Genomic DNA, 13,358 nt, shown 5'->3' with positions numbered 1-13,358 from the left:
ATATTATCCCTCCAGAGGGGATTAAGACACGGAATAAAGAAGGCAGTTGCATCTGTTAGTCTTGATTTATATATGAGGGATTTTGGTTGCTCATCGTTTGCTCTGGGGGGGGGGGGGGGGGCTGGGCTCGCCTGTAGGTTATATGGACTTCGCAAGGTTGAGAAGAATCGTGTCACAGAGTGCGTATTAGCGTCAGACGCACCATTAATGAACATCTGCGGCAACTCTTCAAAACGGGGTGAATCCTCATTAGCGAGGAGATGACAAGAAGTCCTGTTAACCGTTCGCTTAGTCTAATGAGCTCTTTCTATCTCATACCCTAACTCCTGTCTCTATATCTCTTTTTCCCCCATCGTTGCAGGCCATTCCAGATAAGCAGCCTGTCCGTCGGCCAGCTGATGATCTTGCGTAAGCTGTCCTTGCTGAAACTGACTGCTGTCATGGAGAGGTACTCCGTCACGCATCGGACCGGCTGGACGTGGTAAGAAAACCGGCAAAGGGAAAAAAAAAAAAAAAAAATCCATGGGTAGCACACCTGGTAGTGGAAGCGGGTGCTGCCTAATGGCAAGATGAATGCTACAGAGGAAAATGTGCGTAATCGAGTCCGCTTCCCTGACGTCAGCGACGCTCGGGTCATGTCTTATAGGATCAAGTGCAGAAAAAATGTATATAGAAGGGAGAATCCCCACTACATGATGCAACCAAGGCATGAGCGTTTGATTGGTCCCACCCATAGACGTAACCGACTGATTTCTCTTCTCTGGTTGAGAGAAAGTTCCATATGATATGACATTGAAAAAAAAAAGTTTCAACACTTTCCAAGGCTACATGTGCATTTCCCATATAATTTCTGTTCATCCATCCATCTACCCATACTATTAGTATTTCTATCTATTAATCAATTTATCTTTCTGTCCCTCTATTCATACCTTTGTCAGTCTATCTATCTATCAATCTTCATGTGTATACATTGATCCACGAATCGGATCTCTTTGTGGGTACAGTAAACTATACACCTGTTTATCTACCTTTCTCCTGATATTTCATTTCATCTTTCCTGCTTTCTATCTCTGCATCCATCCTTCTATTATTTTCCTACTTTGCTACGTACAGTTAAAGAACCCATCAGAGTATCCTTCATACACAGGCTTCGCATCTCAGAATCTGAAGCATTCACAAAGTTGTTCATCCATTTTTGGCATTCCTCCTGGCAGTGTCCATTTCATGACCCGACCGGTCGACCCTCGGCAAAAAGGAAAGTTTGTGTATTCAGGGTTCCAGTGGCCATCTACTGTTGCAATGCCCACTGGACCAATTTGCCTCCAAAGATCAGTTGAAGGAGTTTGAGGAATGCAAAATAATTCTGCAGGCAAATATCTTCAGAGAAAAGACAGAGAGAGTGCAGGCAAATTTGAGTTAAAAATAAGTGGAGATATTATCTGTGATGATGTCGAGTTGAATTGCAGTCTTGTGAAATCATTCAGGTGCCTGTCTTTTTGAATAATGGCACTTCTTTACTGCAGCATGATCATGCCAAAGTCGACGATTGTTTAGTAAATGGTAGTATGGTCAGTGACAGCACCATCGATAATGTTTTAACTCTTAGACGTGCATCTATCTGTCCATCTATCTATCCGTCCATCTCTTTCTGTCTATCTTTCTATCTGAATGACTTGAGCTGTTACCTTGCTCTCAAGAGATATTCTCGTCATCATGTAAATGATACATCATTGAAGAGGAGGTTGAGAGGACGATGCTAAAGAAATTTTCTCTTAGGGCAGTGCACACTTAAAGGAGAAATCCTCTCCAGGTTTGCCTAGACTGTGATCAGAAAGAAAAAAATATATATAAGTTTCACAAACAGTTACAATAATAGGCAAATGAAAGTGGGCAGAAAAGAGGGATGTATCTGAAAGCTTCACATTTCTTGATAAAATCAGGGCAGAAGTAACAATCACTGTATGCAAATTAACCCTTTCTGTACCAGGAACTTTGGACAATGTGTACAAGGCTATTGGGTTTTCTGTGCAAATTGGAACTCAAAGCACACAAAGGATTAACATTAGGCATGATGCCATTGCCCCCACAACTCTCCCATTTGGTCTGTACAATAAAGAATAGATATTATATTTAATGAACTATGGATGAACAGTCGAAATCCCACAACTTTCGGATTGCTTCCATGTGTAGTTGCAAGGAATCTTTCACCCCTCAGTTTGTAGCACGTTCATGCTTCAAAGTGCAGATTCTCTTTACCTCTTTATGTGCCACGTTCGCACGTCTGACTCAGTCGACGGCGTGCCAACTTCGCATATTCTGCTCAACAAACAAAGCCGCCAAAACCGATCGATAAATCGGCTTATCACTGCTAATCCCACGACACAATGAAAGCGTTTCTCGTGCTTTTGTTCCTCTCATATACGGCTTGCATTCTATGTGGTGATTGACTATCAAGCGGTGTTCCCAACTAGATTTGCTCGTACATTCTAAGTTTCTGTCACGGTTTCACGTGCAAAAGTCATGCCTTTACAATAATATAGCAAGTGGTCATTCAAAAGAAAAATTGAAACTAGATTTGTCATACAATTTATATCGAAACAAATCTTGGCATTCCTCTTTAACTTTGCCTGCTATTATGCCCATCTTAACAGAAATTTGAAGAAGTTTTACAAATTGGAAAAACAGAATTCTTTCTCAAAGCATAACTACCTTCCTGTCTCAGAATAACGTGGCACACAGGGGGTTTCCACCATGGCACAAAAAGAGTTAAGCGAGGAATATGAAGTGAGCATCTCCCATAGATAGTGCCTCTCCCATAGATAGTGCCTCTCCTTGTGTGATATACCGGGTCCGCAGGATGCTATTTGTAGAAGCACTTGACTTTTTGATTTCGTGGAAGAAGCCTATTGCGCATCCCCACCTTCCTCCTTGCTTTCTTACAGATGAGATAAATGTGTGGTCAATTTTTCATGAGAGCTATTGATCTTCAGGAGCGAGTCTGTCTTTTTTTGGGGGGCGGTTTATGGTGTAAAAAAAAAATTTGTTTTCCCAACAAGTTTGTGTTCTATGTATTGAAAGGATGTGTGGTTAAGTTGTTCACTTTGTTACAATACTTGTTTGGCTGTTTTGCAAAGTCAGTCACTCTCGGGACTGAAGAAAACTAGAATCACAACAAAAAATGAGGCAACATTGGCAAAAAACAGAAGATGGATCTTTGGATACAGCAGAAGCCTGCTACCAGGAAATGTTTGTCTCTGATAATATATCTCTGCTTCACTTTAATACGTGTAAGATATATGTGGTCCAACAATTTTGTTGGTCTAAATTCTGCCATTAGAAAAGAAAAGGAAAAATAAGTTATGTTTGAGATATCAATCCGAATGGTATCCTAAAGGGATCCATTGTTCATCTGCTGTCATGCTATAGTCCTGTCTGGCAGTTCGTGGTTGGGGAAGAGCAGAGAGAGAGAGAGAGAGAGAGTTGGGGCTGTCTATGTCTTTAGGGCAGTTTTACAGCTATCTGTCTTCCAAGGAGCCTCATGATAAATGGAGCCAACACATCAGTCATTAACGACAGTGATAAACAACTTTTTTTTTTTTTAATCTTTTCCAAAGCTGAAGTGCAATCATGTGCTGTATTTTCATGAATAAGAAGAAACAAAGAAATAAAGAATGGGCTTCAAGTGTTTTTGTTGTGAACACCAGTGCCATGTAATCATTAGATGCGTTTCCTATCAATAGTGTTTACATGTCAACGTAGATTTCAGCCATTTGTTTCCTGAGTAGTCCCAGTACAATCTACATAGCTGCGTCATCCATTACAGTAGGAGAATGGTCAGTGACTCATAGCAATCCAGTTTAACAACAACAACAAAACACATTTGTTCACTTCTCAGAACATTGTCACACCACCAGCTTCCATCAGCTAATTGCTACCCATGTTATTCAGTGGTATCACTAGGTAATAATAAAGTTATTAGTTCACTCCTCAAAACATTATCATGCCACCCACTTCCATCAGCAAATTGCTACCCACATTATTCATTGGTATCGCACTGAGCCATGCATCTTCAGCTCAGTGGTGTCGATGTGACATGCTAGGACATCACTCAATACAAAGTGACTTAGATAGTTTTTTTTTGTGTTTTTTTGTGGTTTTTTTTTTTTACAAGTCAGTTGACTATAATGTGGCTCCATAAATGTTGTGAGGACATAATGATCCAGTGATACCAGATGTGTCTCTGTCATTATCTGTTTATTAATATTTTTGTGAATATTTTAGCCAGTTTCTCATCATGGATTATTATCTTTCTCTTATTACACGTTGCTCTTTCTTTCCATACCAGGATTATGCAGTGCACTCTCATTATAACAAACACAGTTGTTTTGAAATTCTCATTACAACGAAGTAAAAATTCATGTCCCAAAATGATCATGTAAATATCTTTACTGTTGAGCTAAAATGAAATTTTGATATGATGAAAGAAAACTGCCTGTTCCGAGTACTTCATTAGAATTGAAGTCACCTGTACCGCTAAATTGGCATTTACTGTACAAGAATAGCAGCGTTCTTGTTTGTCTTCTCAGTTGCAATAAACCATCCCCACTTTGCCACTATTTTTCATCCATATATTCTCTCTATATCTCTGTCTAGGATCGTGCCGCGATTCATGAAGCGGTCCAAGACAGCAGACTTCAAGGACCGGATCGTGTTTGGGGTGCCCCTGCTGCACCACCTGCAGCGGACGGGCCAGCCGCTGCCCCAGAACATCCTCTATGCCATGCGATACCTGCGGCGCCAGGCCGGTGAGGCCGTGGGGCTCTTCCGCAAGCCAGGCGTCCGCTCCCGCATTCTGCAGCTGAAGAAGATGAACGAAGCCAGTCAAGGTCCGTTGCAACTTGAAGAAAAAAATGAAGCACTGATTAAAACAAACAGACTGTGTAAACTCATTGCCTTGATGTGTCAAAATATATATCTGAAGATTTTTCTGTAATTCCAGAATTCATCTCTGTTAATTACTGTTAAACCAGAACAATTCATGACATGACACTTTCACAAATTTGAGCTAACAACCTTTTTCGCAGCATGAAACTTTCGCAAAACATCAGAGGTACGATAGTCTTGCTGCCACAAGAATATAATATCTACGATATGCTGTCTTCATTAGTCTTCATCTGTCTTAATATACTTTGGATTTATTTTTACCACTCATTTGTGAAGTCGATATCATCATTAAGTTTTGATTACTAATAAGATATCAGCAATCAAGTGGTCAAGTACCTGTGTCGTGAAACTACCTCGAACAATGCTTGGCACTTAGATGCTGCTTCCAGTGAACAAGTTTTAGAAAAACTGGTCTGCAGTCCATTAATGTATGTCTAGGCCTTTGTGTGCTCATTGAGGTGGTAGCAGATCTGTGAAGCTTGAGTGATTGCCACGTAACCGAAACATGATAAGCGAGATGTTGCTTGAGCCTGCTTTTGATATGACGTACATCGAGAGTAGATTATCCCAATGACTGCAATAGATTTTATAGTCTTTGGCCAGAGAGCTGTTTTATGCATGCAGACTTACAAGTATGTGTTCAGAGCAGAAAGCAATCAAGATGCAAAAATTTCCCCCTCCTAATCACATGCTTGATTACTCATTGGTCTCATTTATCACTGCATCAAGTGGCGCAAGGATCGGTTGAAGAGCGTGTAGCCAAGAGCAAAGAATTTCTTGTATGACAAAAAAAAAAAAAAAAAAAGCTTCATGATGTTGCAATCTGGAGTGACAAGAATACAGATGTGATGACATGATACCAACAAGCACACAGAGTCAAGTCATCTAATTAGATCATGCAGGTGGCTACTTCTAACCATAGATGATCTGTTACAGTTAGTGTTGACACTAAAGATATGGTGTATTTATAGGATTTAGAGTGTATTCAATGAGACTCACATGCACTGGTTTTGATGTGGAAATATTTTGCTAATCTTTTGTGAGATATGGCAGGAAATGCATTTCTAATCTTTCTTACTGTCTGCTGTCACACTTTCAGATACTCTGAACTATGAGGGCATGCTGGCCTATGACGTGGCGGACATGTTGAAACAGTACTTCCGGGAGCTGCCAGAACCGCTCCTGACGCCCAAGTTGTCCGAAACGTTCATCAGTCTATTCACCAGTGAGTGCTCGACAAGTCTTGTGTAGATGCTTGATTTTCACCCTTGTACCTTCACTTCACTTTCCCCAAAGAAATGCCATAAATTGCTACGTGCTACTGCGGTTTTGATTGTTGCATCGTTCAGTCTGTCTGTCTGTTGCCCTGTCTGTTGTGTCTCTGTCTGTTTGTGTTTGTGTGTGTGTTTGTGTTTGTGCAAGTTGAAGTTCATTGTTAACCCTTTGTGTTGTTTAAGGCACTGATTGGCACAGAAAACTCCATAGTATTGTACACACTGTCCAAAGTCACTGGCAGAAAAAGGATTAATCTGTAACACCTAGCAGTGAGTTCACATTGCTCATCTTTTCAGAATTTGTGAAGAGTGGATGGTGACTGGGGCTGATTCACTCTTCAGTAAAAAGTCTATGTGGGCTCATTTTCATTTAGACAATTTAAGAGAAAAGAGAAAAAAGAACGAAATTGTCATGTGATTCCGCTGTGGTGTATGCGCATCCTGTTGGTGTATTTTTTATGAGAAGTCAACGAGAAGTACCTTATCTTGTCTGTGAGCTTACTAGCCATTGCTTGCACAGAACAGCGTATCTCCTTTGCATTGCCTCTTGAAGTTGCATTTTAAAGTGGCATAACTATTTAGCCAATGCTGAAGTCGCAACTTTTTTGTCTGTCTGTGTGTCTCTATTAATACCCTTCAAGAGGGTAATAATATGGTTGAGGTGCAATTTATGTCTGTGGTTGTCAATGTTGATGCTGTTTTGCAGGCAAGAATCAGTGATGAATAGTTTGTATACTCTATGCCAAGTAACAGACTCGAAATGTGAGGTATCCTCTTTCAAAGTTGTAATGTGTATTATTTGGGAATTGTGTGACATAGGTTTGTTGTCGTTGAAACAAAGGAGAGAATTCATCCCCAGGATCGCATTTCTTCACACTTTCTGGAATTTCCAACATTATCATATCAGGTTTTGTCCCAATAGGTCCTCTCCCATTCCTTCCGATCACAGCACCATTCTCTGGAGGTTCAAGTTTTACCCTACGGGGACAACGCCGTGCTTGTGTAAAGAACGTGCCTGTTTACCTCTTATCCCCTCGATCCACATTTATTGAGGATCTAACTGAAAACAAATAGACTATCTGTCTCTTTTCCTTTGTCTGTCTGTAGTATTCCTGCACTCCTTGCCCCCCCCCCCCAAAAAAAAGAAAGAAAAAAGAAAAAAAGATGCGACCACTAGAACAAAAAGGATGAGTGGAAAGAGTTCTTTCAGTGCTTATGTTCCCCTTTTGAGAGAAAACGTGACAACTATCCCTTTCCTCCCCTTTTCGTCTCTGATCAGATTACCAAACAACTTTCTCTCATCACTTCATTGCTGCTCCTCGAAGAAACAATTCCTCCCCGTTCGTTCGCTGAAGTGTCGCCTAAATAATGACTTTACCCAGGGGCCCTTTATCAGGCAGATTTTCAGTGTCTATTTTTGGGAGGAACTCGCATCGAATCTAATTTGGAGCATTTCCATGTTTTTACCATCTGACACTGTGACGATAACTTGAAACAATGGTGGGCTCTGTTTGGAACAGCTATGACAGCCCACTGCCCCCTTTCCACTTTATAGAATGATGACAGGAATGTTCACATCTGGAGTTTAGCTTTTTAACATGAATTGGATGTGCAGATACAGACCCAGTATGTATCAAACACGATTGTTTTGATTGTTTGATATCAAGATGAATGCATGTCAATGACAGGGAAGAGATCTTCATATTTCTGATGAAAATGTTTTTCTATAAAAGGTGGAATTTTTTAATGTCAGATATACTCTCTGTACATGAACTTCCACATAATTATGTGTAATGGATGTCAAGTGCTGAGCTTCAGATCAGCCCTCAAATTACTCCTGATTCTATCAGAGCTCATTGAGCCCCAATCAAAAGCGCATTTATGCGTCTCTTCCCTAGCGTAATCATCTCGGGAGAGGGGTTCTTCAGTTCGGTTAGGGTGATAGAGAATCTCGACTCTCCCCAAGTCGATCATCCAGGAAAAATCAAGGGATTTGAAGTTGGGTTTGCCCTGGCAGGATGATACTAGGGTTGCACCACTCAGCGCGGCTCAACAGGAGGGCCTCCTTACACCATGAGATAATCACAAACATTTGCTAGGGTTCTTTGGAGAGAGTGGAAATGCCTCTTTCAAACTCGTTCGCTCTTGCTCTCTTTCCATATCGGTCTTTTCTCTCTATTTTTTTTTTCCGTCTCTCCCCTCCTTCATCACGTCGACTCATTCCACGACCACACGCAAATCCTCCGACTTCAGAAACGTAAGATGCGCAGCAATCTGCCAGATATGCTCACGGAGGAACACACGGCTTATTTAGATGTGAAATAAAAGCATCCCTCGTGTATTCCAAAATAGGATCTGAGCGGGGGTTTTTTCAGATTTTTCCCTCTTTTTTTTCTCATTCTGTTTGAACAATCAGAAGAAAATAATCCAATGCTGAAGAGAAACAGATTTAATATGTGTTGGAAAGAAGAAATGAAAACAATGTCAGACAAAGAATAGGGAGATTAGTGAGAAATTAACTTCTTCCATTAAAGTAACCTTGCAGTGTTTAGATTTTGATTATTCTGATTTACAATGTTTTAAAGTATTTCATTTTTAAATGATTTTCGTTTATACTTTGTAAAAGGTGGTACATGTTTCTCCCAAAGGACCAGTAGGTACTACTTACAATGGAAAATAGTACATGTGCCTTTAAGCTTGCTAAGCTCTTGATAAAAGATGTATTTTGTGTGACTCAAATGTATTATTATTATTATTTATATGCCATATGTTCGTATCTGTTGAATTAATTTGAGTGGAAAGAAAGCAAGGGGAAGTTGCAATCCCAAAGCTCAGACACGCATCTGGCAAAAGTGTCCAAATTTTCTGTACACAGAGAGACTTTGTTCTTGCTGGCGGATTGGATTTCCTAGCAAGGTGCAGGGAACAGTGTCGATAGGAATACCTGTGTTATGATTCATGGCGATATAATGATGGGATCAGAAAAAATGAGCGCTTGCTCCAGGAATAGAGGTGCTATCAACGCTCAAAGGGAACCAGAAAACAAGGGTAAAGAGGCTACGGAGAGAAGAGAGAGGGAGAGTGCTGGGTAGGGTTGACACCTGAGTTCAATTGACCCGGGGGTCGCGACCCCGACTGTAACATAGAAGCCTTCAGTTAGCAATCGGCTGTAGTCGACCAGGGCCCCCCTGCCCCGGAGGCTAACGAGTGGAGAGGAATTCATGTGATTAAGTCAACATCACAGGAAAGAGCTCTGCATGGCTGTAGGCTGCTTCGGTAATGACTTTTTCTTAGTATTTTACACGTATATATCTTACAAGCACTTTCAACATGTTCTGGATTCAGTCCTATTCAGAAAGACAAGAGCATAGTGTACATTGCCATTTCACCTTTTCCTTCCCCCCCCCTCCATTTCAAGAAATTGAACAAAATAAAATAATTCAATTCAAAATTTAAATAGATACAATGTAACTTGTACCTTATAGAGTCTTGAATCATACATCTGTGAAATATAGTCGCTATCAATCGGTTGATGCAATTCTTCATAGGCCTACATATCTCGTAGATGAAGTTGGCCATAATTTTGCCTGACAAGAAAATGTTATTCAAGCATTCATGAATGAATGCTTGAATGATTAAATTCAGCTCATCCTGCTCAACAAGTGAGATACCGGTACCTTATGTTATCACGATAGCAATGAGGGAGGAGAATGAAGAGAGAGTATTAAAGAAAGAGGAGGCATGTTCAAGGAGGCCCTCATCATGAACAAACATCAGAGACCTCATCACTGTTCACCTTGATTTTCTGTGAAGGTGCATCATACCCCCAGCTCCTTATGATCTGATCTTCCATGATGAATTCTCATCCCCCCAAAACAGGGGGGCTGGGACTTTGCCCAGGGATGAGAGAGAGAAAATTCACAGCCTGCAGAAAGATGAAATGAGGACAGAGGAGACAAGGGCGGAGTTTACATTACCCTGGGGCTTTTGGCCGGTTGTCTGAGCACTGGGAAATTAAGAGTAGGTGTGAATTTTTTTTTTTTTTTCGGCAGTGACCATGCGTGGTGTGATTTCTGCAGAGGAAACGTCCAATCTCGGTCGCTGGTCAGAGAGCCCGTTGTCACCCAGCAGGAATATCATCATCGCAGCTGAACACCTCCCGAAGCTATAAACAGGAAAAAGAGAGATTGGATAGTCGTGTTTGAAACATGATTTTCTGTTTCTTTTCTTTTTTTAATCAGAAAATAATTTTCGGTGTAGGAAAAATTAAAGGGAAAAATGGGGTCAAATGCGGCCCATGCCAATCATGGAAAAAATATATGAACGTGAATTTCTGCATGTTGAGTAGAATGAATGTGTGGTCAACGTGGAACAAATTTTATGATGGAAAACAAATCACTTGATGACATTCTGATTTGATGGGTAAATCAAAGGATATGTAGTGTATTGTCGGTACAGAGAGATATTGACTGCATATTATAGCAAATTGAGAGTTGCATTGCAAGTGCTCATGTATGAGTTCATGATATCCATGTTCATATATCTCTGGACATATGGAGGAACCTCGTGGGGTTGCCCCCTGAAAGCGAGCCCCACGTCTGTCAACGATCGTTGCAATCTGACAGGACTAGGGGCAGAAAGTTAGATCAGTCCTGACGGATTTAGAGGGGACAAATCCAGATGCGGCCGTGCCCAGGTGTCGCCCGATCCCCTCCCGTTTTTCAGATCGCCGCAGGTCAGACCGTTCGTTTGTCGGGGCCGGGGACGGCACATGAGCTATAGTCCCACAAATCCAGCCTCCTTTTTTGAAGGATTAAGTTTGCTGAATTTCTGTATGTGTGTGTTAGATATGACAGATTCATTGAATGCTCTGCTTTTCCTTCCTTTTTTGTGTGTGTGTACTTTCCTTTTTTTGATTTCAATAAGGAGAGACGGGATCAGGAAAATGTGGTCTTGCATCAATGTCTCAGCCAGCAATCCCTTCACCTCCGAAAATTGTGTCCATCCCTCTCAGATGTTTTCCCTGCCATATCTCCTTCTCTCCCCCTCCCGTCTCCCTCTCCTTTCTCTTTCTTCTCTGTCTCTATATGTTTCTCTGTTTCCTTGAGAATCTGTCTCTATATGTTTTCCTGTTTCCTTCAGAAATCTGTCTCATATGTTTCTCTGTTTCCTTCAGAATCTATCTCTATATATTTCTCTGTATCGTTCAGAAATCTGTCTCTATATGTTTCTCTGTTTCCTTCAGAAATCTGTCTCTATATGGTTCTCCGTTTCCTTCAGAAATCTGTCTCTATATGTTTCTCTGTTTCCTTCAAGAAATCGTCTCATATGTTTCTCTGTTTCCTTCAGAAATCTGTCTCTATATGTTTCTCTGTTCCTCAGAAATCTATCTCTATATATTCTCTGTTTCCTTCAGAAATCTGTCTCTTATGTTTCTCTGTTTCCCTTCAGAAATCTGTCTCTATATGTTTCTCTGTTTCCTTCAGAAATTTGTTTCTATATGTTTCTCTGTTTCATTCAGAAATCTGTCTCTATATGTTTCTCCGTTCCTTCAGAAATGTCTCTGTATGTTCTCTGTTTTCTTCAGAAATCTGTCTCTATATGTTTCTCTGTTTCTTTCAGAAATCTGTCTCTAAATGTTTCTCTGTTTCCTTCAGAATCTTGTCCTATATGTTTCTCTGTTTCCTTCAGAAATCTGTCTCTATATGGTTTCTCTGTTTCCTTCAGAAATCTGTCTCTATATGTTTCTCTGTTTCCTTCAGAAATCTGTCTCTATATGTTCTCTTTTCCTTCAGAAATCTGTCTCTATATGTTTCTCTGTTTCCTTCAGAATCTGTCTCTATATGTTTCTCTGTTTCCTTCAGAAATCTTCTCTATATGTTTCTCTGTTTCCTTCAGAAATCTGTCTCTATATGTTCTCCGTTTCCTTCAGAATCTGTCTCTATATGTTCTCCGTTTCCTTCAGAAATCTGTCTCTAATGTTCTCTGTTTCCTTCAGAAATCTGTCTCTATATGTTTCTCTGTTTCCTTCAGAAATCGTCTCATATGTTTTCTCTGTTCCTTCAGAAATCTGTCTCTATATGTTTCTCCGTTTCCTTTAGAAATCTCTCTTCATCTCTTTCCTACCTCAATGCCACTTCTGTCTTGCTGTGGGTTTTACTCTCTCGGCGGTAGCTTCTGTTTCCGTGCCATTCTCTCTCTTTCTTTTAACTTTTGTGGGATGTCTTTGAACATTCTAAGTAATATATTAAATAGATCCTGATGAAGAGCCGAAGCATCCTTCAAGTTTCTCATTATATCCAGAATGCAGCATGTTCCGTCGATGTGGTATACCAGAAAAATGAAATAAAAAGTAAAGAAATATATACAGAAGAGAAGATTGCGAAGGCGATGGCAGGTGTAGCATTGTATAAAGAGAGTTGTTTGTCACTCGCATTGAGCGAGCCCTCAGCGCACAGAGGACCTTACCAAACAGATAAATGTCCTGACTATAAATATCATATGGTTCACAACCATAGTTCAACAAAACCAATGAAAAACTCCTGCTGCTTCAGATCTTAGTTTTGTTTTGCTTTCAAGGTGCAAGTTACTCTGCCGAGTTTAAGTCCAGATGAGGTAACGCTCAAAACAACTTTAAGGAATGGAGGCTATTTGTAGTTAACACAACCATGATGAAAAACAAAAACAGAAGTTAAAAATTCCCTGCTGCTAAAAGAGTTCAGGTTGTTTTGCATTTCTAAGTAAATTTGCTTTATGGATTTTAGTCCAGATGAGGTAATCTCAAAACAACTTTGGTGGAATGAGTCTATTTATGTCAATGCAAATTCAGTGCCTGCTGAAGTGGTTTACCACATGTTTTCTTTTCATTTGGGCTGTGTGTGTTTGGGAGAGTAGATGTCTGAAGGACAATTTGATATTTTGGTTTGCTTGCCAAAAATTACATACTGCTGTTACTTTATGATGAAGTGTGGATTTAACACCCTTTTTAGAAACATTTATTTTTATTCAAGAAGATCACCTTGATCCTGGTTTAAAGGTAAACCTTGCAAAATGTTTATGACAATAATTGGAGATACCCTAGTAACAACTAAAAGATTTGAAGCTGATTGGTTGTCACGCTAGCTGCCGCCATGGAAAACA

The 13,358-nt window shown here is 40.3% G+C and overlaps 1 protein-coding gene across 1 annotated transcript in view; it reads left to right on the top strand.

Moving 5' to 3' along the window:
- The window catches only part of LOC140235077 (rho GTPase-activating protein 7-like), a 162,716-nt gene that overhangs the window by 136,654 nt on the left and 12,704 nt on the right, over positions 1 to 13,358 (top strand). Inside the window, exons 8-10 of the mRNA XM_072315113.1 lie at positions 362 to 481; positions 4,654 to 4,886; positions 6,044 to 6,169. Coding sequence (XP_072171214.1) covers positions 362 to 481; positions 4,654 to 4,886; positions 6,044 to 6,169 — 479 coding nt within the window. The remainder of the gene's footprint in view (positions 1 to 361; positions 482 to 4,653; positions 4,887 to 6,043; positions 6,170 to 13,358) is intronic.

This window comes from Diadema setosum, chromosome 11 (genome assembly GCF_964275005.1).
Source record: "Diadema setosum chromosome 11, eeDiaSeto1, whole genome shotgun sequence".
Taxonomy (NCBI): domain Eukaryota; kingdom Metazoa; phylum Echinodermata; class Echinoidea; order Diadematoida; family Diadematidae; genus Diadema; species Diadema setosum.
Note: the sequence above shows the minus strand (reverse complement) of the source record. Positions and strands in the feature narration are given on the sequence as shown.